The sequence below is a fragment of the Chrysochloris asiatica genome, unplaced genomic scaffold (assembly GCF_000296735.1).
Source record: "Chrysochloris asiatica unplaced genomic scaffold, ChrAsi1.0 scaffold00117, whole genome shotgun sequence".
Taxonomy (NCBI): domain Eukaryota; kingdom Metazoa; phylum Chordata; class Mammalia; order Afrosoricida; family Chrysochloridae; genus Chrysochloris; species Chrysochloris asiatica.
This window is the reverse complement of record NW_006408635.1, coordinates 10,265,842-10,290,636: the sequence shown is the minus strand read 5'-3', so window position 1 is coordinate 10,290,636 and position 24,795 is coordinate 10,265,842. Positions and strand designations below refer to the sequence as shown.

At 42.1% G+C, this 24,795-nt stretch overlaps 1 protein-coding gene across 1 annotated transcript in view; it reads right to left on the bottom strand.

The window, feature by feature from the left end:
• The window catches only part of SLC22A3 (solute carrier family 22 (organic cation transporter), member 3), a 160,335-nt gene that overhangs the window by 66,864 nt on the left and 68,676 nt on the right, over positions 1–24,795 (bottom strand). Inside the window, exons 2-5 of the mRNA XM_006868471.1 lie at positions 16,127–16,230; positions 14,547–14,701; positions 12,518–12,686; positions 11,421–11,538 (exon numbers count right to left, since the gene is read on the bottom strand). Of these exons, the coding sequence (XP_006868533.1) occupies positions 11,421–11,538; positions 12,518–12,686; positions 14,547–14,701; positions 16,127–16,230 (546 nt within the window). The remainder of the gene's footprint in view (positions 1–11,420; positions 11,539–12,517; positions 12,687–14,546; positions 14,702–16,126; positions 16,231–24,795) is intronic.

The window sequence follows — 24,795 nt, the reverse complement described above, 5'->3', positions numbered from 1 at the left end:
CCCCAATGAGATGGATAAGCCAGGTGGCATCATTGATGGCGTCAAGTGTGGCAGCGGTAGTGAGGTTGGCCCAGAATCGGACATTGTTTCGTTCTGCTGTGCATGGGGTCACTATGAGTCGGTTCCGACTCGATGGCACCTGACAACAACAACAACAACAACATAGCCTGACATTTTCTAATGAGATTTTAATCTTGCCTTTAATTTTAATCAAAGGGTAGTGGTGGCGGTGGTTACTTGCCGTGGAGTTGGTTCCGACTCATAGATCAGTTATATTGATGATGGGCCTGAAAGGATCCCTTTAGCTCACATTTCAGTTCTTGATGTCACTGAAACATGCCACCATGCAACTGCATAGAATGATCATGTATCAATATAACAGCTGGTATCGGGGTGGGTTAACTGATAAGCAAGGCAATCACAAACTTACATGTGCTTACTTATCTGTAGTGGACGATTTCACATACATTTTACTCCACGTGGAATTCTTCGTTATATATTAATAAGTAAGCACATATAACCCTGTGCTTACTTTGCTTACCTGGTATCAGGGATTGTAAATTTGAAAAGAGGCTTCGATTTTGGAGGAACGTACTGTGGGGTTGGGCAAGAGTGGCAGATGCCAGCCAGACCTATAAGCAGAATCTTTGATGTGGTGAAAATGTGAAAATGTTCACTACAGATTAGTAAGTAAGCTCAAGTAAGCCTGTACCTACCTTGTTTAGTGGGTAATATGACACTGCCTAGTACTCAGATGTAGGATAGCTGTAAGCAATGCACTATATTGCTAAGTGCCTTGGAGTCGTTTCCGACCCATAGCAACCCTGTATACCATTTCGGAGGAGCAGCTGTTGAGATGGAATCACCAACCTTGTGGATCAAATCAACTTTTCAGTCCAGCACATTAAACCACAGTGGCACACCAGGACTCCAATGTACTCTATAAGAATACCATTACAAATAAGAAAACCGCAGTAAGACCTTGTGAGTCTACTGAGCCAGCATCACATAAATACGTCATCAAATATGGTGGTGTTGGTTATGTGCCGTGGAGTCAGTTCCGACTCATAGAGACCCTGTACAGGGTTTCTGAGGCTGTAAATCTTCATGGGAGCAGAAAGCGTCATCTTTCTCCCACAGAACAGCTGGTAGTTTCGAACTGGTGACCTTGCGGTTTGCAACCACTACGCTACCAGATCTCCTTTCAATTCTGTCATATACGAATCTTGTTGTCTAGAGCTGTAACCTATCCTGTCCTAGGAGCAGACCCCTTACAGATAAGAGGTTGGGGGCAGGAGAGAAGAATCTTTAGGATACATGAGACCAGAATTGCTGTTCTACTTACTCTCTAGGGGGTTATACAATCAGTTCAGGGCACTGATAATGGCTGTTCAGTCACTGGATTGATCTGCTGTTGATAAACAATGCTGCATAACAACCTTTCATCTCAGTGGTGCACAACATCAGCATTTCTGTAGTCCATAGGTTTGTGGGTTGGCGTGGGAGCCTGCTGATCTAGGATGGTCTATACCAGTAGGTCAGCCTGGGAACATTCGCCTTATGGTGATAGCCAAAGTGCAGAGATCAAACTCAATATACAACACACACTCTTCAAGCCTTCACTGCATCACCTGGACCAATTGCAGGTGACCACACGCCAGCTACCCTGAGGTCAGTGCAAGTTATACATCCTACACGACACAGATGGATCTGGGAACTAGCTTTCTCCTGTGTGAATAAGGGGAAGACACAGCTATTTCTGAACAACACTGTAACTTCTGAGCAGTACTTTATCACACCCAAACCAAATTCCATCTATTGTTAAGTGCTGTTGAGTTGGTTCTGATTCATAGCAAACCTTGATAGGATTTCTGACAAGCAGCTGTTGGATTTGAACAGCAGACCTTGCAGTTCAGTGCATTATCCTGCAGAGCCATACCTGGACTCCTCTAAATAACCCAAAATGTACTGACTCATCCTGCTATGGTAGCTGAACCAGTAACAACATGAGCAGCTATCCTGGGGGTTTCGGCTATAGGAACAAGCACCTCAGAGCTCATCAGCACACTGAGGAAGCCCACCACGGGAATTGGCCATGGGTCTGCTGCTGCAGCTCTGAGATGCAGGCTGCAAGAACAGATCCCAATCTGGGAGATGCTGAACTTGTGCAGAGGGAAAGAGCAACACAAAGGTCGGAAACACGAGATGTTTAATAGAGGTGCCTTCTGCTTCCTTGGTCCAATTTAGTCAGGTGGCTGAGTCTGCCTGTGAAGTGGGAAACATGTTGCTTATGACAGGGGTGGGGTATCTAATCCTTTCATAGAGAGTGGATAGCTGGGAACAGTAATACAGTCTACTACAGTTAACGCCGTTTTATAACGTAAAAAGGGCACTGTGAAATAGCCCCGGTTCTCCGCAACAGACCAAGTCATAGAGCCAACCAAGTCCACTGCTATCCAAGGCTTGGGCTCTCTCAGATGCTCGCCCACCCCTTCTGTCTGGACAAGTACAGAAAACCAGCTACTGTGGCAATGTCACGATCCCATTCAATGCTTCCTTCACCATAGTAGACTCAGTACTGTGAGAGTTTCTCATCTGACAGTAGAAAGCTGAAATGACTGGCTGGTTAGGTATAGGGCCAAGAGCAACATCCTATATCTAACAGGTAGGAAGGAGTGTTATACTGATGTCAATGAAAATGCTCACCTTTAATGGAATGTGCAAGGACTTTGCTCTGTGAACAACGCTGAGGGGATGGTCAGTTCAAGAAGCAGCCCTATCTTTGGACAAGCCCCATGGATCATGGATGACCACAAACATTCCTCCAGATGGCGCAAGACACCATTTTGCTGAAGCTGTCTGTACCTCTGCTGGAAGCATGGCAGGAGGACGTAGGTTGAATTTATGTCCTCCAAAGATGCATTAGAAAAATTATAATATGCAAATGGTAAAAGACATCAACCAGTCTAGGTATCAGAATGAATCCTTCTTCCTTATTGGGTAATTTACCTAACATCTAGACTCACTCTCAAGCTTTAATTCTCTCTCATCCTACAGAACTTTCCATGGGTTCAAATCACATGCTTCTTTGGCAGAGCGTTTTGATTTTTGAACCTCTCCTTGCAGAGAGCACAGTTACACTGCGGGTATATTCAGAAAGCACACACCTGCATTTCCAGCTGTGACATCCACAAAGTCACAGCCAGGCACTTTGACAAATGAAGCGCTAGATCAGTCAGACCCAGAGCCAGAGTTTACTCACCTATAGAATGAGTCAAGTCCAAGTGAGAGGTAACAGCATTTACAAAGCAAGCAAGCCTCAAGCTGTCCACCTGGAGGAACGTGGGGCCCATGTCGCTTATTTCCTCTGGTCTTGCGTTTTTAAAGCCCTGGGCATTGGTGTAGCTCTACTTTGTGGTGCATTTAGGTTATCTTTGCTGATCCCGAACAAACTTAGGTAGCATTACACTGAGTTCTTAAACAAGCAAATGAACAGTTGTTGCCAGGTCAATTTCAACTCACGGTGACCCCAGGTGTACAGAGTAGAACTGACAAACTCTATGGGTTTTTTAATGGGTGCAAGCCTGCAGTGCTGCTGGGGACAGGGAGAATGTGAAATGTCAATCTTCCAGTTAGCAGCTGCACACTTAATCACTGGTGCCCCACAAGGACTCCAAACTAGGTCTTTGTTGTTTGTTGTTGTTGTTAAGTGCCGTCGAATCATTTCCGACCCATAGCGACCCTGTACAGGGTTTCTGAGGCTGTAAATCTTTACGGGAGCAGAACGCCTAATCTTTCTTCTGCGGAACAGCTGGTAGTTTCGAACTGCTGGCCTTAAGATGTTGTTGTTGTTAACTATCACCAAATTGGTTCCAACTCACAGCAACCCTGTGTAGGGTTTCTGAGGCTTTAAATCTTTGTGGGAACAGAAGATTCATCTTTCACCTCCAGAGTGGTTGGCAGACTCGAACCATGGACCCTTTGGTTCACAGTCTAGTGCTTATCATAAAGAGCCACCACACTCCCTAAACTAGGTCTTTGTTGTTGTTAATGCCATCAAGTCAGTTAAAACTCATAGTGACATTGTATAGGGTTTCCATGGTAAGTGTGAACTGCTGATCTTGTGTATCAAGCTGACCTTGCTTTACCCCACAGTGCCACACCAGGACTCCAAACTAGGTTTTCAGGTCCCCCTAAAAGGTACCATTGTGGCACTGTGGGTTAATGTGCTGGACTGCCAAGTCATTTGAATTGCAAGGTCAGTGGTTCAAGCTCACCAGTTGCTCCCTGGAAACCCTATACAGGGTCGCTGTGCATCGGAACCAACTTGAAGGCACTTAACAACAACAACAACAAGTAACAGGCCCCTATAATGGCATGGGTGGAGGCTGGGAGGGGGCTGAGGCTCTTTACAAAGAGAACTGCTCAGAATTGTCAAGTCTCTTGGGTCTGCTTTGGATCCAAGCAGATGCTTTTCAAATTCATTCTAATCTTTATTGCCCCCCCCCCCCCACTCCTTGCTGTGTATCCCTAGGATGAGGTGGGGGTAGGCGAAATCTTTAAGGATGAGGGGAATCCATGGGTGGTACAAATGATTAATGCACTCAACTGTTAACTGAAAGGTTGGAGGTTGGAGCCCACCTAGATGTACCTTGCAAGAAAGACCTGGTGATCTACTTTTTTAAAGAGAAAGCAGTCATTGAAAACGCCAAGAAGCACACTTCTCCTCTAAATTAACACGGGATTACCATGAGTCGAAGTTGACTCCACAGTAACTGATGGAGGTGTTGGTCCAGGATGAGGTGGTTTATAGGTTGATACTGGTATGGCATATTTGAGTTATGGTGTTGGAGAAGAATATTAAAGGTACCGTGGACTGCCAGAAGAACAGACAAATCTATGATGGAGGAAGTACAGTGGAACTGCTCCTTAGAGTCCAAGATGGCCAGACTTCATATCTCATACTTTGGACATGTTATCAGGAGGGACAATTCCCTGGAGAAGGACATCATGCTTGGTAAAGTGAAGGGTCAGCAAAAAAGAGGAAGACCCCCAACGAGGTGGGTTTGTAGCAGCAACAGGCTCAAGCAAAGCAGCAATTGTGAGGATGGGCAGTGTTTTTGTTCTGGTGTACATAGGGTCGCTATGGGTTGGAACCAACTTGACAGCACCTAACAACAACAACAACAACAACAACAACAACAACAACAACAACTGGTGTGCACGGTAGGGTAAGCACTGGACCACAAGCTTGATTTAAACTGCAAGGTCAGCAGTTCAAACACACCAGCTGCTCTTCAGAATCCCTATACAGGGTCGTGACAGACTCAACGACACTTAACGATAGCAACAACTTCTTCCAAAGGCAGGAATTCCTGGGGGAAGTGAAAGGTGAGCTCTGGAATTCAGCCTTTGGGTCTGAAGGGGATATTGACATGAAGAGAACCGATACAAATGCACGCCAATGACAGAACTTTGTGATGTAAAGTAAAGTGACATTGACACAGGCAATGTTTGAGTTGCCAACAGAAGATCAATTGATACAAGTGACCCGACTATCATGGGATCCTGTTTTGGTTCCAGTGTTAGCATTCAAGTACAATGGCGACTCTGTATAGGGTTTGTAAGGAGCAGCTGGTGAGTTTGAGCCGCTGAACTTGCTTTATCCCACAGCACCACGCCAAGACTCCAGAAGCTGGAATATCATCTGCATTTCCAAATTATTGTACAGGAGGCTCTTGGCCCATTATTCTGCTGTAGCGGAATGTAAGAATCTCTGGGAAACTATAGCTTGGCCAATCATGTGACTGAATTCAGGAAATAGCAAGGGATTTTAATACGAGATACTAAATATATCTCTTTTGGAAGCTAACACTTTGCTTTTCTGTGTATATTGTTCAGTTTGAAGAACATTTGCTTGAAAAACCAAGTATCATTGGAGTAATGGGTGATTCCAAGCGGGGACTGGAATTGTACAGGATAAACCTGGAAAAGGCCATTCTACCAAAAGCCAAAGAGCAAGGAAGTGGCCTGAAACTCCCACAGGCATGTCAGAAGGACCTGAACCACCAGAAACCAGCTTCCTCTGCCCAAAGATGAAGAAGCCCTGGTGGTGCAATGCTTAAGCACTCAGCTGCTAATGGAAAGGTCAGCAGTTTGAATCCACCAGCAGCTCCACAGGGAAAAGACTTGCCAGTCTGCTCCCATAAAGGTGACAGCCTAGAAAACCCTACGGGCCAGCTCTCCTCTGTCATATGGGATCACCATGAGTTGAAATTAACTCAAAGGCACCTAACAATAAAATCCAAACCCCAAGCCACTGCTGACTCATAGTGACCTCTACAGGACAGAGGAGAACTTCTTAGTGTTTCTGAGACTGTCCGTCTTTGTGGGAGCAGACAGCCTCAGCTTTCTCCTTTGGAGGGGCTGGTGGGTTTGAATTGCCAACCTTGTGGTTAGCAGCCCAACGCTTAATCCACAATGCAGCAAAAATAATTTGGGGCAACTGGAACATTACTAAAGCACGCATAAACGCGCCAGACTGCAAAGTCATTTGAACTGGAAAGTTGGAGGTTCAAGTTCACCAGCAGCTCCTTGGAAACCCTATACAGGGTTGCTATGGGTCAGAATTGACTCAACGGCACTTAACAACAAAAAGATAAATGAATAAAGTCAATAACTGCAAAGGACTGAAACATACGATACGTTTAAATTCAGTAACTCATAATGAGCTGGACACAGCCCTCAGTGGCCACTTTCGAAGAATGTAGAAAACCAACTCATCATTTTGAACCTATTTTGAGCATAAAGAAAAAAAAGGCATACACATGTATCTTGTCTTTCCTAGTATGAACTTTATCTCAAGCTAACCACGCTCTTGATGGGAAGAGTTTGTCTTCATATAGGATTACAGCAATAAGTGAAGATGCCCTAGTTGTTGCTGCTAAGTGCCATCGAGTTGTTTCCAACCATAGCAACCCTGGAAATGGAGTAGATTACAAGCTGAGCTGCTAACTGTAAGGTCAGTAGTTCAAATCTACCAGTCGCTCCATGGGAGAAAGATGAGGCGTTATTATCCCGTAAAGATTTATAGCCTTGGAAATTCTCTACAGGGTCGCTATGAGTCAGAAACGACTCAATGGCACACGACCACCACCACCACCACCACAGTACTAAGAAGCCATGGTAAATGGAGAGTGGTGCCATTTTGTATTCTCATGTGTTAGTGAATACCGGCAGTGGCTATCAATAGCAGCTCTCAGTCTAAAACAGAGTGGACACTCAGTGCCTCTCATGGGAAATGGGCCAAACCTCTGACACCTGAATCGAATTCAGCTCTAGATTTCCTGTCACTTTCAGGAGCTCCCAATGATAGGAGAACAGGTTCCAACATTCTAAGTGATGTAAGGAAAAAAATTTAGACCACAGGACAAAACCCAATGAAACAAAACATGTTTCTTCACCTCCTCCACAAATTTCAGGGGAAATTGAAAGAAAGGCAGAACAGGAAAACGCTGGAGAAAAGTGAACTATGATCAAGTCATCACTATATTAAGATCCTGATTAGATAAGCAAGCTGTTAAAAACAACACCTGTAGGACAATCAGGGAATTATGAAGACTACCTTGATGTTTGATGTTAAGGAATGTGGTCAGTTCCTTTACTGAGAACAACGGAATAGAGGGCATTTTTGTATTTTATATGTCACATAGCGTTGTCCTAGCCGTGGGGCTCATCTTCACACCTAGATCAGTGCATGAGCATCTGGAGTCAATGTGAAGAGTATCATGTTCTCCACTCATTTAGGAACCATGGTGGTGCAGTGGTTCAGCACTCGGTCAGTGGTTCAAACCCACCAGCCGCTCTGCAGGGGAAAGACTAAGCACTCTGCATCAGTATAGATTACAGTCTTGGAAACCCTATGGGGCGGGTTTATACTGAGTCAGAATTGATTTGATGGCAATGTTTCTTTTTTAAATTTTAGTTAATAGTATTCTAGAGATAATTGAACTTATAGGAGCTTTGTAGGATAAGCACTAGACTGCAAAACACAAGATTGGTGGTTGGAATCCACCAGTCCCTATGTGTGAGAAAGATGAGGCTTTCTTCTCCTGCAAAGATTTACAGTCTCCGAAACCTGATACAGAGTCTCTCGATGGCAAAATATAACAACAACAAAACGTAACAGCACACATAGTTCCAGTGCTAAGTATACATCCTGTGTTTATATTTTAGAGTGGTGATCTGAAATATTACCAGATGAAATAACATGACGTCTGGGATATGCTTCTTAAATAATCAGTGGGGGTGGGGACATAGAGCCTGCTTATGATTTAGGTCTCTGGTGGTACACACAGGGGGAGCCACTAAACAATTCTCCAAACTTTTCATAAGAAAACATTCAAAAAGGATAAAAAGGAAGAAGAAAGTGGAAACCCCTTTGAAAAGTAAAAGCCCAGCAGTCAAACAGTAAGGACAAAACTGGGTTTTAGGAAACAAAATGGCAACAGAGGTAGCTAAGATCTAGAGTCTATTTCTGAGGAAAGCAGAAGCGTGTCTTCAAGTCCGGCTTCTAAGGGAGCCTGTGTGTGGAGCTACTTTACACTCATGTTAAAATGACCCCATAGCTGAGATCCTTCACAAACACCATCTGGTAGAAGACACTTGAGAATTACGCATCTGCTGGAATGGCGTCTATAGTGCGTGTGGATTCAAAGCTAGCTACGTGATGTGGAGCAGTGTGGGCTGGCCACATATCACACACAGGACCAAGGAAAGCAGCTGACTCTGTGGTTGTTGTTAAGTTGTTGTTGTTAAGTGCCGTCGAGTCGGTTCCGACCCATAGCGACCCTGTACAGGGTTTCCGAGGGTGTAAATCTTTACGGGAGTAGAAAGCCTCATCTTTCTCCTGCGGAGCGACTCTGTGGTTGGACCCTGTTATCTATGCAACACCCATGATACCACATGAATGCAGCCTTTTCTTTAAGAGGCTATCCGCACCCGACTACTGTTACCATATTCTTGATTCAGATCTTACATAAGCTTACCTCTTGGATTACATGGGCAGTATTTCAGGACACTCTTTAATAGTCAGATAAATATTTCAGCAAAAATATTCATTTGGCTATTAATATTGAAAGCAAATGGTTGTATCTTTGGGCTGGCTGAAGGACCGAAAGCACATGTGAGATATGAATATAAGAGGTAAGGGTATTCTCACCCCCACCCCATGTGGCACTGTGGGTTAATGCACTAGACTGTAAAGTTAGTTTGAACTGCAAGGTCGGTGGTTCAAGCTCACCAGCTGCTCCTTGGAAACCCAATACAGGGTCACTATAAGTAGGAACTGACTCAACAGCACTTGACAATAACAGCAACAACACAGCTCACATTTGCTCACTCAAGGTCTGGAAACAAATGACTGGTCTTAGTGATTAAAAAAGATTATGTTTTGTCTTTACCAAGTGTTGTATGAGCTGTAAACCAAGGTAAATCAAGATACCTCAGTAATCTACTTGCAACAGTGTGGTGCCTTGAATTTACTTGATGTGGCTTTTCTATCCAAAGACTTTTTAATCCCCACCAAGTGATTGGGTGGGATCATGCAAACAAGGTATACAGGACTCAAAGGCTAGGATTGGTTAGTTTTGCCCTCCAGCTGGGCTTAAAAAGAACCATCTCAGAAAGCAGAGACAGAAGATCCCAGGACCATCAAGAAGGAAGAGCATGAAAGACACGCGAGATCCCTAACTAGAGAAGCAGCGATGGCAGAGGTGATGGCAGAGAGAGACGGAGAGGCTTTGGGCTCTAGACCCATGGACTGACTAGAGCTGAGTGCCTACGGGTAGGAAACTGGCTTGAAGAATGCGTCCTTTGGGTAGTCAGAGACTGGCTGAAAGAACTTTGCGACACATGTTCTAGTAGAGCAGAGGCCAAGAGGCCACATGGCTGAGAGGCTGAAAACAAGAGTTATGGGTGTGCCTACAGTCTGACAGACAAGAGGCATTCCTGACTGGAGAAGTGCTGCGTCCTTAGTTGGTTTTGATCCTGAATTGTATCCTGTTCCCTCCCCTCCTAAACCCCATAATTGTGAGTATTGTAAAGAGTTCTGTGTGGCCATTGTAATGGATTATGGAACCCAGATATGAAGCAGAGAGCGCTGTGGGAGGGATGGTTGGTGTCAGAACAGGGTAAAGAAGGTTGTAGGGTGGAAGCATGTCTGACCTCCACTTCATAGGAATCACTATTGGGCTGATTTTGAATTTGATTCTTTTTCTCCCTTGTAAAGCCTTCAGGGGAAGTCAGACATGGTTCAAGCAAACAGTGACATTTGGTGAGTTGAACCCTTTGTAAGCATAGAAACTACTGCTCACTGCTTCACACAGAATGAAGGGAAAAAAGTAGAAATCCTAATATATTTCAGTGTGGAGGTGTGGGTGGGAGCAAAACCCATGATACCTCTTTCAAGTAGACACAAATTGAATGCTACCAGGAAACCCAGATCAACGGACTGATCTTCTTCAGGGTTTAAATCTAGATCCCTACCCTGTAACCATTCTTCTCTAACATTCCCTTTGTAATAATTCTTCTGTAACTTTGCGTTCACTTTGTCTTCTCAGCTAAATTTTGCCATGTATTTGTTTACATGCTTGTTGTTTTTGTAAGTACCATTGAATCAGTTCCGACCCACTGAGACCCATTATGGGGTTTCTGAGGAGTGGCTGGTGTCTCTAACTATTTAAGGGGCTGCCTTCTAGCAGTGAGTTGTACCTTCAATTGCATATAAAATCTTTCAAGGGGCAGATGTGGCTTTTAGTCCCCATTTAACTGAGTGTAGCTACACAGAAGCACTCCAAAGTTGTTTTGGAGGGAGAAAGGAAGGAAAGAGGGAAGGAGACATGGAAGAAGACAGTTAAAAAAATAAAAAATGGGTGGGAGGCAGGCTGGTTTACATAAATCTAAAGACTGAACTATTACATCACTGTTCAAGCTCTGGTTCAAATGAATTGTATTCTACAGATTAAATTTCATGACGCATCTTTATAGACTAAACTGTCTATCAATAAACAATTGAAAGTGTATTACTGCTGATAAATAAAATATTAAATAATATGGAACCTGTATTAAATAAAGAATGTGAATTCAGTAACAGTGCAACTATATACAATATGGACCAAAATGATGAGTTTATCTTCAACCATCATGCTATTACGACATCGCAGTCACTTCTGCTTTCACACACCTTCTGACTCTTCGTAAGGTATTCTTTATTATTTTGTTTTTAGCTATGCCAAACCACAAATAATTTAGTAAGAAATTTTGTACATATAACTCGAAGAAACAGACTTTAGTAGATGCACATCAAAGAAATCCATTCACCCACTCAAAACCTATTTGTTATAAATAATAAAGAAAATTACCTCCGAGTAACTTGAGGAGAGATACCTCCCATTGCATTTTGCGATACTCCTCAGAATTTTTAATGCTTCCTCGCTTTTCTTCCGAGTGATGAGCCAGCGGGGGGACTCAGGGACCACCCTGACAAAGAAGGAGGCTGCCTTGAGTTATGTCTTAGGAATTTCAACACCTAAAAGCTATAGCTTGAGATTTCCTCACAAAAAATGGATCTTGCAGTTAGGTACACAATTAGAAGATTCTGAGAAACAATAGTCGGCTCTCTGGAAGGTTTTATTACTAGATTATCTTCACAAATTTACAACGGAAGGACAAAACAAAAGGCTAACTTGCTCATTAGATTACACCTAGAATATTCAATATTCAGTCATCATAATCAATATTACAGAACTCTTACAAAACCAGGCTACTCTAGACTATAGTGTCCTTGATTACACACATGAAAGAATTGGGATTTAATGAGTATTAAGGAAAAGGTTAAGAATCTGGTGAATGTAAATGGATTGATCCATATATCAAAATTAGAGGAATGAATAAAATATTACTTACTCTAATAAGAATCAAATACATACACCCATACCCTTTTGATAACTTAATTTTCTTATGATCTTAACATTTTGCATCCCTGAGTACTGGACATACTTAATAGAATATATAGAGAAGCAAATGGATTTGATTTCATTTAATTTACAAATTGAAATGCTGGCAAATCTGGTTTGTTGCCTTTCAGTTTTTTTATGAAGATAATGCAACATAATGAAGGACAATGCAATTAGCACTGCAGTTAGAATTTTGTATTTTGGTAGTTTATTGATTTAGTTTAATTGCAAGGATTACTTAAATAATCCGTCAGTTCTCAGAGCTCATGGGTTGTTTCTGGACATGTCAGAAACGCTCTGATAATACCTTCACAACCATGTTGGGCTCTACAGCTCTATGGTTGGTAGTTGTTGTTGGATGCCATTGAATGGATTTCCAATTCACAATGACCCCATGTGAAAGAGTAGAACCATCCCAGAGAGTTTCGTAGGCTGTCATTGCTAGGGGAGCAGATAGCCAATTCTGTGGTGTGAGTATCAACGCAATAAGGACAAATTATTACCAGTAATAAAGGAGGAAGAGAAAGTTGGGCAGCGTTATGGCCAGCTGGATTCCTTGCCAGTTGGGAATAAAGTAGGCAATTCCAGGAAGAATTATGATTCCAAGGGTGAAGAACATTTGAATCACTATTCCCACAATCCTTCTTTGTTTTGAACCTACTATTTCTGTGACTGAAGGAAAACAAACACAAGAGGTTAGGGAGATGCAAGAACAGCTCCAAAGTAAACAGAGAAAGAAACATGCCCCTGCCACTATTAGTCCGCATTGCTAGGTACTATATTTCTCTTCAATCTGCTGAGGCTTCCATATTTGCTACAGTGATAGATTTCCAGAGCATGTGGACGCTGTTCTTGCACTTTCCTCTCTGACAGCTATCCACAACCCTTTACCACCTTCTCGCATACACCCAACCTGACACTCTTCTGTGCATGTTGTTGTTAAGTGCCATAAAGTCAGTTCTGACTCATAGCTACCCTGTTTAGGGTTTCTGAGGAGTGGCTGGTAAGTTTGAACTGCCAACCTTCTGGTTCAAATTGCAGTAGAGTGATTATCCTACAGCATCACACCAGAAGTCCACTGGGCGCGGTAGGAAAGTACAAAGAAACAGATGCACTGGTTTTAGGAATGCATGTAAATCATGGGTATTTTGAAAGGTAGCTCTAAGTATCACAACATGAGTATAGGACACTGGGTCTATCCTATCACGCTATCTAGAAATACTTACTCTCTTAAGGGAGTCATTTATTTGGTGTTAGGTACCTCTGAGTCAATTCCTGACTCATGGCACCCTCGTAGGACACAGTAGAAATGGTCCACAGGGTTACCTTAGCTGGCATCTTTATAGGAGCGGATTGCCAGATCTTTCTCCTGACTCTACAGAGAAGTTGTTTTCACCATCACAAGGCAGTTTCTATTATGTGGCAATCCTCTCCACAGTGTTGGGCTTCTCATATGTGTGTGTTATTTTCTGACTCTAAAAGTCAATGGCAATGTTAGGGCTAGCACACCTCTCTCCCATGCCCCTCCCCACTACTTAGTGGTGGTGTACTGTGGAGTCGATTCTGACTCATAGCAACCTTGTATAGGATTTCGGAGACATTGAAGATGGAGCAGAAAGCCTCATCTTGTTCCTGCAGAGCCGTTGGTGGATTCAAACTGCTGGCCTGGCAATGAGCAGCTCGATTCATAACTCACTATGCTACCAGGGTTCCTTTAGTCTTGATCCTGGGACAGTTTCCCTTATTGTTGCCCTGAGCACACAACTTTGGAAACTCATGAAGACTTGAGTATCTTTAAAAATGTCTTGAAATCATATATGATAGAATGAATGTAAAACTAATGTTCTTCCATGTAAACTATCACATAATTCACATTAAAGCATTTTTTAAAAAGGTCTCATAGTTATCACATCGGTTAACTTTCCAAGTGGGCACTGCTTGGGCTTGGTCTACTGGTAATGGCGGTAAGCCTAAAGGACTGGAACAGTAAGAAGATGAGCAGTCTCATTTCCTACAGGTGGCTGGTCCTGGGCTCTTCTAGAAGTAGAGTTAAAGGAAGCAGCCAGCACTTTCCCAAGTCTTATGAGCAAAGATTAAAGGGAAACTTTCTCTGTGTCATAGCCAGCGGACTAACTTCCCAGTGAGACTGGCACACAACAATAGAGTTTCCAAGGCTGCAAACATCTGTGAGAGTGGAAAGCCTCCTCGTCTTTCTCTTGCAGAACAGCTGGTGGGCTCGGACCACTCATCTTGTGGTGCACAATTCGGTGCTTATCCTATGGACTCCTATGAAGCTTAAGGAGTGGTATAAACTGCAAATTTTATGATGCTCCAATTGTGATTCCCAAAGGAAGGTGGTATCCCAGCTCTGTAAACAGCCAGAATGCTGCCCTTGTTAAATAAATAAGTACTGAAGCTGCACTGTCTCCCACTGTATTATTGGAGAAGGCATGATTCTGAGCCACCACCCGGGTGCATCTCACCCATCTAACCCTATTCTTAAACAGAGAAGAAGGTGCAACAATGTCTTACCAATCACATAGCAAGTCATCCATGTCCCCTTTCCAAATACACCTTGCAGGAAGCGGAAGATGACGAACACAGGGAAATTTGGTGCAAATGCCACCACAATACCCGTGAGGCCAACACCCAAACAGGAAATTAAGTAAATGACTATTCTGCCATACCTTTTTGAGAAAGAGAGACAAAAAGAGATCACTGTAAACAGTTTCCTCAACACAATGAAAAAAAATAAACAAGTAGCATTTTAAGCATTACTAGAACAATCTTAAGTACCGGGATGGTGTTCTCTGGTAATTTCATCATGACTGCGTAGAAGGTTGTGGAGGACACGGATTTGTCTTTTATAATGAAGCCAGGACAAATGAAGCATGTGCCTCAGGAATGACATTACAAACTGAAAGCATCCTTGAAAGCATTTGGCCTCTGTCGTTTCCAAAAGTTGTCAGCCACTGTTGTTGGTAACCCTTGCTGGCATTTGGAACGGATGCAGTCAGAGAAGGAAGGAGCGAGAGAAGCAAGGTGGCGTTCCCCAGTCAGACTTCCTGCGTTTGAACCTGGCTCCACTGCCTCCCAGTCACTTTGACAAATTTCTTAAGCTTTCCAAGACTTGGAATCCTATGAATTGACTTTCATCTTTCCAGGATATGCTGTCAACCCTAATTTGTGGATCCTAGACTTGTGGATGTCAGTCATCCCACTAGGGAATAGGATTCTCTGTGTTATGTTAGTGAGACCATATCAGTCTCATTATGTTAATGTGTTATGTTAATGAGACCATATCAGTGTAGTGTGTGGTTTAAGTCAATCTTTTAAAAAAAACTTTTTTATAGTGAATTGAGTGAAGGTTTACAGATAAAACCATTGGTTTTGTTTTGTTTTGATTTTTAGTTTTTATTGTGAATGATATTATAGTTTGCATGGTAGAACCCCAGCTTTACAGTCATCCCATCGTATTTCATTTCCTTGCAATGATTGGCTTTGCATTCAACAGATCACACACTGGTTTCATCTCAATGATTGTGTCCCCTCCATGCACGACAGTCCTCCCACTTCCTCCCTTTAGCTCCTATTTCCATCCTACCCACCTTCCCATCCCTTCTCAACTTTGTCCTTAGGGAAATGTTGCTTGCCTTTTTTTATTTTGAATGATTGACCATCCCATGGTGAGCATACCTTTCTTGTGTCGTTACCTGCCACTATATCTATCAGTATACTATTTGGCTGAAAACTGGTCCACAAGGGTGAGGTCCTTTCCAAACCTGAAGGATTGTTGAGGGCCCTAGTCTTTGGGTCTTCCCGTCTCTTTCTGACCATAATTCCATGACTTTTGAGGTATAAACAGAGAGGGTCAGGCACATAAGCAAGCAAGCACAGACAGATGTCATTTGGAGACCACCAAGGAACCAAGGAAGAGAAACTGACAGCAGAATGGACAGACAGCACCTCCCCCTAGAGCTGGTCCCTTGAATTCAGACTTTTAGTCTCCTGAACTGTGAGAAAATATTGTGGTATTTGTTCCTGCAGCACTAGTTAATGGTAACCAAGGCTGTGTGATTGTGATGTAAACTGTGTTCACTGTCCATACACACCTGTCTGCAGCATAGCCTAAGGTGAATGCTCCAGCCAGGAAACCAAGGTTCAGGATGGCCTGGGTGAAGTCCAACATCCAGGCATTCACACACACGAGGTTGAACTAGGAAAACAGAAAACACACATAGCCTTATGAAAATGGTTACTTGCCTTTTGTGACAATCAAGGCTTTTTAAATATGTTAGCTAAAATGCTCCTTACATGGGTTTTGCAAATGTCTCCTCTTGCAGGCACATTTTTACGTTGGCATAAAAAAAAAAAAAAAAATTCATTGCAAGTTTAAGTAACTCCAGATGGTATAATGTCCAGTATTTTTCTAAATGTGGTTGGTTATATTATTCTTTGAAGTGTATTTATAGAGTCTAAACTCAAGGCAATGTGAGATCAAGGCACACCTGACCTAAGCCATGGTCTTTTCAATTTCTTCATATACATGAAAAGCTGGATCATGCAAGAGGGGAACAGAGGAAGAACTGATGCATATGTACTGTGGTGTTGGCGAAGAATATCAGACATCATGAGCTGCCAGAAAAACAAATAAATCAGTCTCCGAAAAACTACAATTGGAATATTCCTTATAAGCCAAGATGGCGAGCCTTTGTCTCACTTTGCACACAGCAATAGGAAAGATCAATCGCCTGAAAAGAATGTTATGTTTGGTAACGAGGATTAGTGAAAAGAGGAAAACTCTCCATGATGTGGATTGACACAACAAGGAACTCAAATGTACCAAAGACGATGGAGATGGTGCAGGACAAGGTGACACATTGTTCTATTAGCTGTAAGATCACCAGGAACTCAAGGGCAATCAACAACAATGAATTATTCATTTAAAATGAGTTCTTTAACCATCTAAACTTTTACATCCATCTTTCTTATCTTTGGACCTTTATTTTCATCGCCATATACTTTTATCCAAATGTAATATGTCTGATGTAGAAAACATCTTGTCATATCATATTTCTGTGTGCAAGACATCATAGCTAGAAATAGACATTTAATTACTTAAAGAATTCCCTGTGTACAGAGTCTCTATAATTCTTTTCCGATTGGATTTTAGGCAATTTAGTTATTTTAAGCAATTGATAACATGTCATGGAGTTTGAGAAACTATACAGGAGTCAAATTTTATTAGAAATGAAACTCTTACAGTTCTAGAAGACTGTTAAGAGAGGCTGGTTTTTTGTATTTTCCCCCCAGTAACTCCATGTAATCTGTGGATGAATATTATTTATTACAAGAATGACTTATAACTTACATTAATATCAATTCTATTTCTCTTTTTCAGTTTTATAAATTTCAGATGGCAAGAAACCTCCTCTGTATACATAAACTAATGCAATTGGAAAGCGTTTTGTTACAGCATTGTTACTCAGTTCTGTGACCTCTTTCTCATTGCTATGCCAAGGATCACATAGTGATTTATCATCAGAAATTATTTTCAATTTTCTATTAGCTAATAGAAGTCCTTCTACAATTTTAAGTCTTCCTACAATTTTGCTCTAAGGAAAAAATTGGGAACCACCAGAGTTAACCAAACATTGTTTAATCAAGCTACTGTCTTTGTCAATCATGATAGCTGCTGTTTGGTCAGAACCCAACTCACACACAGCAGAAGGAAATGCTCTCCAGACTTGCACCAGCCCCATGATCAGTCGTGGATTGGATCACTGAGACCCTCAAGGTTTTCATTAGTTGATTTTAGAATTAGATCACCAGGACTTTCTTCCTAGTCTGTCTTAGCCTGGAAGCTCTGCTGAAACCTATTCAGCATCACAGCAACACACAGGCCTCCATTGACAGCCGGGGTGGGGGAGGGCTGCATACAAGGTGCAATGACGGGGGGAATCGAACCTTCATCTCCCACAGAGGAAGAGAGAATTCTATCACGGAACCACCACTGTTCTTGAGTCTATATTTGTTGTTGTTGTTGGTTGCCATTGAGTTGGTACCTTATGCACAACAGAATGAAACACTGCCCGGTCTTGCCCCATCCTCACAATCTTTGCTACACTTGAGGTCATTGCCGCTGTCACTGTGCCAATCCATCTCATTGGGATCTTCCTCTTTGTCTCTGATCCTCCACTTTACCAAACATGATGTCCTTCTCCAATGACTGGTCCCTCCTGATAATATGTCTGAAGTATGAGAGACAAAGTCTGGCCATCCTGGCCTCCAAGGAGCACTCTGGCTGTACTTCTTCCAATACAGATCTGTTGGTTCTTTGGACAGCCCACGGTACTTTCAATATTCTCTTCCAACACCATAACTCAAAAGCATCAACTCTTCCTCACTCACGCATTCCTTATTCAAGCAATAGTTGTTGTTAAGTGCCCACCAAGTTGGTTCCAACCCATAAGGACGCTGTATAGAGTTTTTGAGGAGTGGCTGGTAAGTTTGAAGTGCTAACCTTGCAGTTCAAACCAACTTTGGGGTCAAGTGCTTATCCTACAGCACCACACCAGGACTCCATATAGACACCAAAAGAAGAAAAAGAAAAAAAAAAGGCATGGTTCCAGTGTGCAAAATCAGGGGTAACTTCATTCTGGAAGCATGAGGTAACCCTCCCACCTGGATCTTACGTGGCTCTTCTCTAGTACCCACAGCCAGTTCTGCATTGACTCAAGTGGACAAGTGGAGACTAAGCAGATTTGAGAGTTATCAGATCTTTGCAGAATGTTTAAAGGAACCAGGGTAATTTATGCAGAATAGGAGATGGCTGAGGGAAAAAAAGGACTTGAATACTACTTGTTCTCAGATACCGCGGGGTATTAGGGGGAGACAGAAATATTTTCTAGGCAGTTATTAAGCAAAAGACTTCTGAAGGAGTTATAATAATAGTTGGTGGTGGTAGTGTTAAGTATCATTGAGTCAGTTCCAACCCATCGCAACCCTCTATAGGATTTCCAAGGAGCAGCTGGTGAGCTTGAACCACCAACCTTGCAGTTCAAAGTGACTGTGCATTAACCCACAGTGCCACAGCAGGACTCTGAAGTATGAGATAGTAGTAGTCATGGTAATCTTAGTATATTCACATCGGTGTCTGGCACTAGCCTGTCAATTTGTTGTGCTGTGGTGGCTTGCATGTTGCTGTGATTTTGGAAGCTATGCCACCAGTATTCTGAATAACAGCAGGGTCACCCATAGCGGATGAGCTTCTAGACTAAGACAACTTAGGAAGAAGGCGACACGGACTACTTCACAATATTAATCACTGAAAACCTTATGCATAGCAGTGAAACGTTGTCACATAGCACCAGAATATTGAAACATAACAAGGAGAACCAGAACATTGTCAGATATAGGGCTGGAAATTGAACCCCTAGGGTTAGAAGATACTCAAATGTGACTGGAGAAGAAGTGCTTCCTCAAAGTTGAGTGACCTTGATGTTGTGAATGGAGTAAAACTTCCAGAACCTGATATTTGCTATTGAGGCACAACTCAAAATGAGAAATAACAGCTGTAACCATCCATTTACAATCAGAACAGGAAGTGTTCGAAGTATGAATATAGGAATATGGTAACTTATTAGAAATGAAATGGAACGCATGAAGATCAACATCCTAGGCACTGGTGGGCTGATATTGGCCACTTTGAACCTGACAATCTCATGGTTTACAATGAAGGGAATGACAAATTGAGAGGAATGGCATTGCATTGATCATCAAAAAGAACATTTCAAGATCTATCTTGAAATACAATACTGTCTGTGATAGTACAATATCCATACACCTACAAGGAAGACTGTTGTTGTTGTTGTTGTTAAGTGCCGTTGAGTCGGTTCCGACCCATAGTGACCCTGTACAGGGTTTCCAAGGGTGTAAATCTTTACGGGAGTAGAAAGCCTCATCTTTCTCCCTCGCAGCAGCTGGTAGTTTAGTTAATATAATTATTATTCAAATTTACACACCAACTACTAAGGTCAGTGATGATGACATTGGAGAGTTTTACTAACTCATTCAGTCTGAAATGGAACAAACATGCAATCAAGATGTATTAATAATTATTGGTAACGAATGCAAATGTTGGAAACAAAGAGGAAGGATCAGTTAATGGAAAGTATGGCATTGGTAGCAGAAATGATACTGCAGATCGCGTGACTGAATTTTGCAAGACCAGTGACTTGTTTATTGCAAATACCTCTTTTAAACAACATAAAAGACATGGATCTCAACAGATGGTACACACAGAAATCAAATTGACTACATCTATGGAAAGAGACTGTGTATCATCAACCAAAACAAGACCAGGGGAAGACTGTGAAACAGACCATCAATTGCTCACATAAAAGTTCAGGCTGAAGCTGAAGAAAATTAAAACAAGCCCATGAGAGCCAAAATGTGACCCTGAACATATCCCACCTGAATTTAGAGATCATCTCAAGAACAGATTTCATGAATTAGACACTAATGACCAAAGACCAGAAAAGCCATGGGATGCCATCAAGAACATCATTCAGAAAGAAAGCAAAAGGTCATTAAGAAGACAAGAAAGAACAAAACAGACCAAACTGGATGTCAGAAGAGACTCTAAAACTTGCTCTCCAGAGCAGAGAGGTTACAGAAGATGGAAGAAATGAGGAAGTAAAAACACTGAACAGAAATTTCCAAAGGGCAGCTCAAGAAAACAAAGTCAAATACTATGGTGAAATGTGCAAAGACCGGAGTTAGAAAACCAAAAGGGAAAAACACGCTCAGCATTTGTCAAGCTGAGGGAACTGAAGAAAAAGAATCAAGCCTTGACTGGAAATATTGAAGGATTCTATGAGCAAAATATTGAATGATGCAGAAAGCATCAAAAGAAGATGGAAGAAGTACACAGAGTCACTGTACCAAGAAGAAATGGTTGATGTGCAACCATTACAAGAGGTAGCATATGATCAAGAGCCAATGATACTGAAGGAAGACGTCTAAGTTGCACTGAAGGCATTGACAAACAACAAGGCTCTGAGAATTGGTGGAATACAAATTGAAAGCTTTCAACAAACTGATGCGGCTCTGGAGGCATTCAGTTACCTATGTCAAGACATTTGGAAGATAGCTATCTGACCAACTAATTGTAAGAGCTCCATATTTGTGTCTGTTCCAAAGAGAGGTGACCCAACAGAAGGCAGAAATCCTTGGACAATATCATTAATATCTCACACAAGTAAATTTTTGCTAAAAATAATTTTTTAAATGGTTGCAACCGTCCTTTGACAGGGAACTACCAGAAGTTCAAGCTGGATTCAGACGAGGATTTGAAATGAAAGATATCATTGCTGATGTCAGATGGATCTTGCTGAAAGCAGAGAGTACCAAAAAGATGTTTATCTGTGCTTTATTGACTATGCAAAGGCTTTTGATAGTGTGGATCATGATAACTGTGGAAAACATTGTGGAAAATGAGTATTCCAAAACATTTCATTGTGCTCATAAGAAACTTGTACATAGACAAAGAGGCAGTGTTGGAACAGAACAAGGGAACACTGAATGGCTTAAAATTAGGATAGGTATTTGCCAGGGTTGAAGTCTTTCACCATACTTATTCAATCTGTATGCTGATCAAATTTTCAAGAATCTGGATTATATGAAGAAAAACATCAGGATTGGAGGAAGACTTATTAACAATGTGTGATATGCAGATGATACAACCTTGCATGCTGAAAGCGAAGAGGACTTAACCTACTTACTGAAAAAGATGAAAGATCACAGCCTTAGGTATGGGTTGTGCCTCAATGTAACGAAAACAAAAATCCTCACTACTGGACCAATAAATAACATCAAGATAAGTGGAGAAAAGATTGAAGTTGTAGAAAGACTTCATTTTTTTCAGATTGACCATCAACACTCATGGAAGAAAGAAATCAAATGGCGCATTGCATTAGCCAAATCTGCTGCATAAGACTTCTTTAAAGTGTTGAAGAGTAAAGGTGTCAGTTTGAGGACTAAGGTACATCTGACCCAAGGCACGGTATTTTCAGTAACCTCATATGCATTTGAAAGTTGGACCGCGAATAAAGAAGAGTGTATATGAATTGACTCACTTGAGTTATGGTGTTTGAGGACAGTACTTCATGTACCATAGACCACCAAATCTGTATTGGAAGAAGTACAGTCAGAATGCTCCTTGGAAGCCAGGATGGCCAGACTTTGTCTTTCATACTTTGGACATATTATTGGGAGGGAGCTGTCCCTGGAGAGAAACTTCATGCTTGGTAAAGCAGAGGGTCAGCAAAAAAGAGGAAGACCTGAACCAAGATGGACAAGCACAGTGGCACAGTGGCAGGCAAGCAGAACAAACACTGTGAGGATGATGCAGGAAACGGCAGTACTCCATTCTGTTTGTGCATAAGTTTGTTATCAGTCAGTACCAACTTGACGGTGCAACAACAACATTGTCATAGGTACTAGTTTTTCAAAAACCAAACACCAAATCCATTGCTGTTAAGTTGGTTCTACTTCATAGCGCTCCTACCGACTGGAGCAGAACCACCCCATTCCGTTTCCAAGACTGTCATGTTGATGGAAACAGACTACCACATCTTTTATTGCACTGAAGCTGGTGGGTTCAAAGCGTCAGCTGCGGGGTACTACCATCAGTGCACCATCAGGGCATTCTCACTAGTTTCTCAAGGCACAATTTTAAGTAAACATATAAATGGTTACTCACCTGAAATAATATCCCATTGGAATGAAACATGTAAAAATCACCACTAGAATGTTGTTGTTGTTGGTAGGTGCCATCGAGTTGGTACCGACTCATAGCGACCCTATGCACAATAGAGCGAAATACTGCCCAGTCCCACACCAACCTCACAATCATTGCTAAGCCTGAGCCCACTGCTGTCGCCACTGTTGCCAATCCATCTCATTGAGGGTCTTCTTCTTTTTCCCTGATCCTCCACTTTACCAAACATGATGTCCTTCTGCAGGGATTGATTGGTTCCTTCTGATAGTATGTCCAAAGTATGAGAGATGAAGTTTGGCCACCCTGGTTTCCAGGGAGCATTCTGGCTGTACTTCTGCCAATACTATCACTAGAATAAAAGTACATAGGATCTCAGAAAGCCAACAGGCTATTTAATGGCCAAAGAAAATATTTTTTGCTTAAAAAATGAGAATTGACCAGTGTTAGTTGTACATATCCAACCACAGAATTTAAATAAATCAAAAATTTACGTCAACAGTCTGGTTAGTTACTAGAGATAACAACTACAATGCATGCTTTTCACCAAGGACCCAGCAAGGTACAAAGAAATCTGTCTTACGTGTGTGCGTGCATGTGTGAACATTGTTTTGTGGTTTGGTTGAAAGTTTACAAAGGAAATTAGCTTCCCATTCAACCACTTAACATTCATTGTGTTTCAGGCTGTCAGTTGCAATTCCTCAATGGAACAGCACTCTTCCACTTCCTCCCTGCAGTCCCCCGGTTCCATTCCTCCTTCTTCCCTGTCCCATACTGCCTTCGGAGCTTTATATGCAGGCAAATGCTGTCCTTTATGCTCAGGTATGTTGATCATTCTGAGGAGTACACTCCTTACAAATGTTACTGTTCATTTTATGTTGTTGTTGTTGTTAATTACTGTCGAGTCGGTTCCAACTTATAGTAACCCTGTATAGGGTTTCTGAGGAGCAGCTGGTGAGTTTAAACCACCGACCTTGTGGTTTAAACCAACCTTGAGGTCGAGTATTTAACCTACAGCACAACTTCCAACCCTGTAATACTTTTAAAATCCACACATTTTCTTTAAAAAGAAAATATTAATTAAAAAAAAACTGATGATTTTTTTCACTCTCCCACAGAGAGAGAGAGAGAGAAAGGACTTTATCATACTTCATGTTAGAATTAATTTAAATGTTTACATAAAGAAAGTGCTATTATACCATCACATTTTCTGTATGACGGTATGTGGACTAGATACTGTCTGCCCTGGGGATTCTCTCTGTATCCCAGAGGCTGGAGGGCAGAAATTCCATTTTCCAGACACCTTTATTTGCTGGGTTCTACTTGGGCCTGGCCAGCAAAAGGTCGGACGTAAGGTCAGTAGATAGCGGCAGCAGCCCAGCTATAACGATGGCAGTAAAAGCAGTGATGACTGCAAGAAGGAAGGACTGAAGTGTGTCCCCCCAAAGGATGTGCTGATGTCCTTGTTTGGAAATCAGGTCCACTAGCATGAGGTCATAATGGAGGGTCAGGTGGGTGCTGATCTATGTGACTGCTGTTCTATAAGAAAGGAAAAGAGACTTAGACACAGAGGGAAGACAGTCATGTGAAGAGGGAGGCAGAGACTAGAGGGATGCAGACACAAGCCAAGGGATGTCAAGGATCTCTAGCCATCACTAGTAACTAGGACAGACACATGGAACAGATTCTGACTCAGAGCCTCAGAAGGAATCAACATGGCTGGCCCCTTGAGTTTGGACACTGAGTCTCCAGAATTGTAAGCGAATACATTTCAGCTCTTATCAGTCTTCCATCTGGTAGAAATTTGGTATGGAAATTCTAAGATACGAATTTAAGGAGTCAGCAAGAGATAAAAGCACACTTCCAGCCAGAATTGCTCTGTGGAGGCCAGGATGGCCAAACTTCATCACTCATACTTCGGGCATATTGTCAGAAGGGACCAGTCGCTGGAAAAGGATATCACGTTTGGTAGGGTGGAAGGTCAGAGAAAAAGAGGAAGAC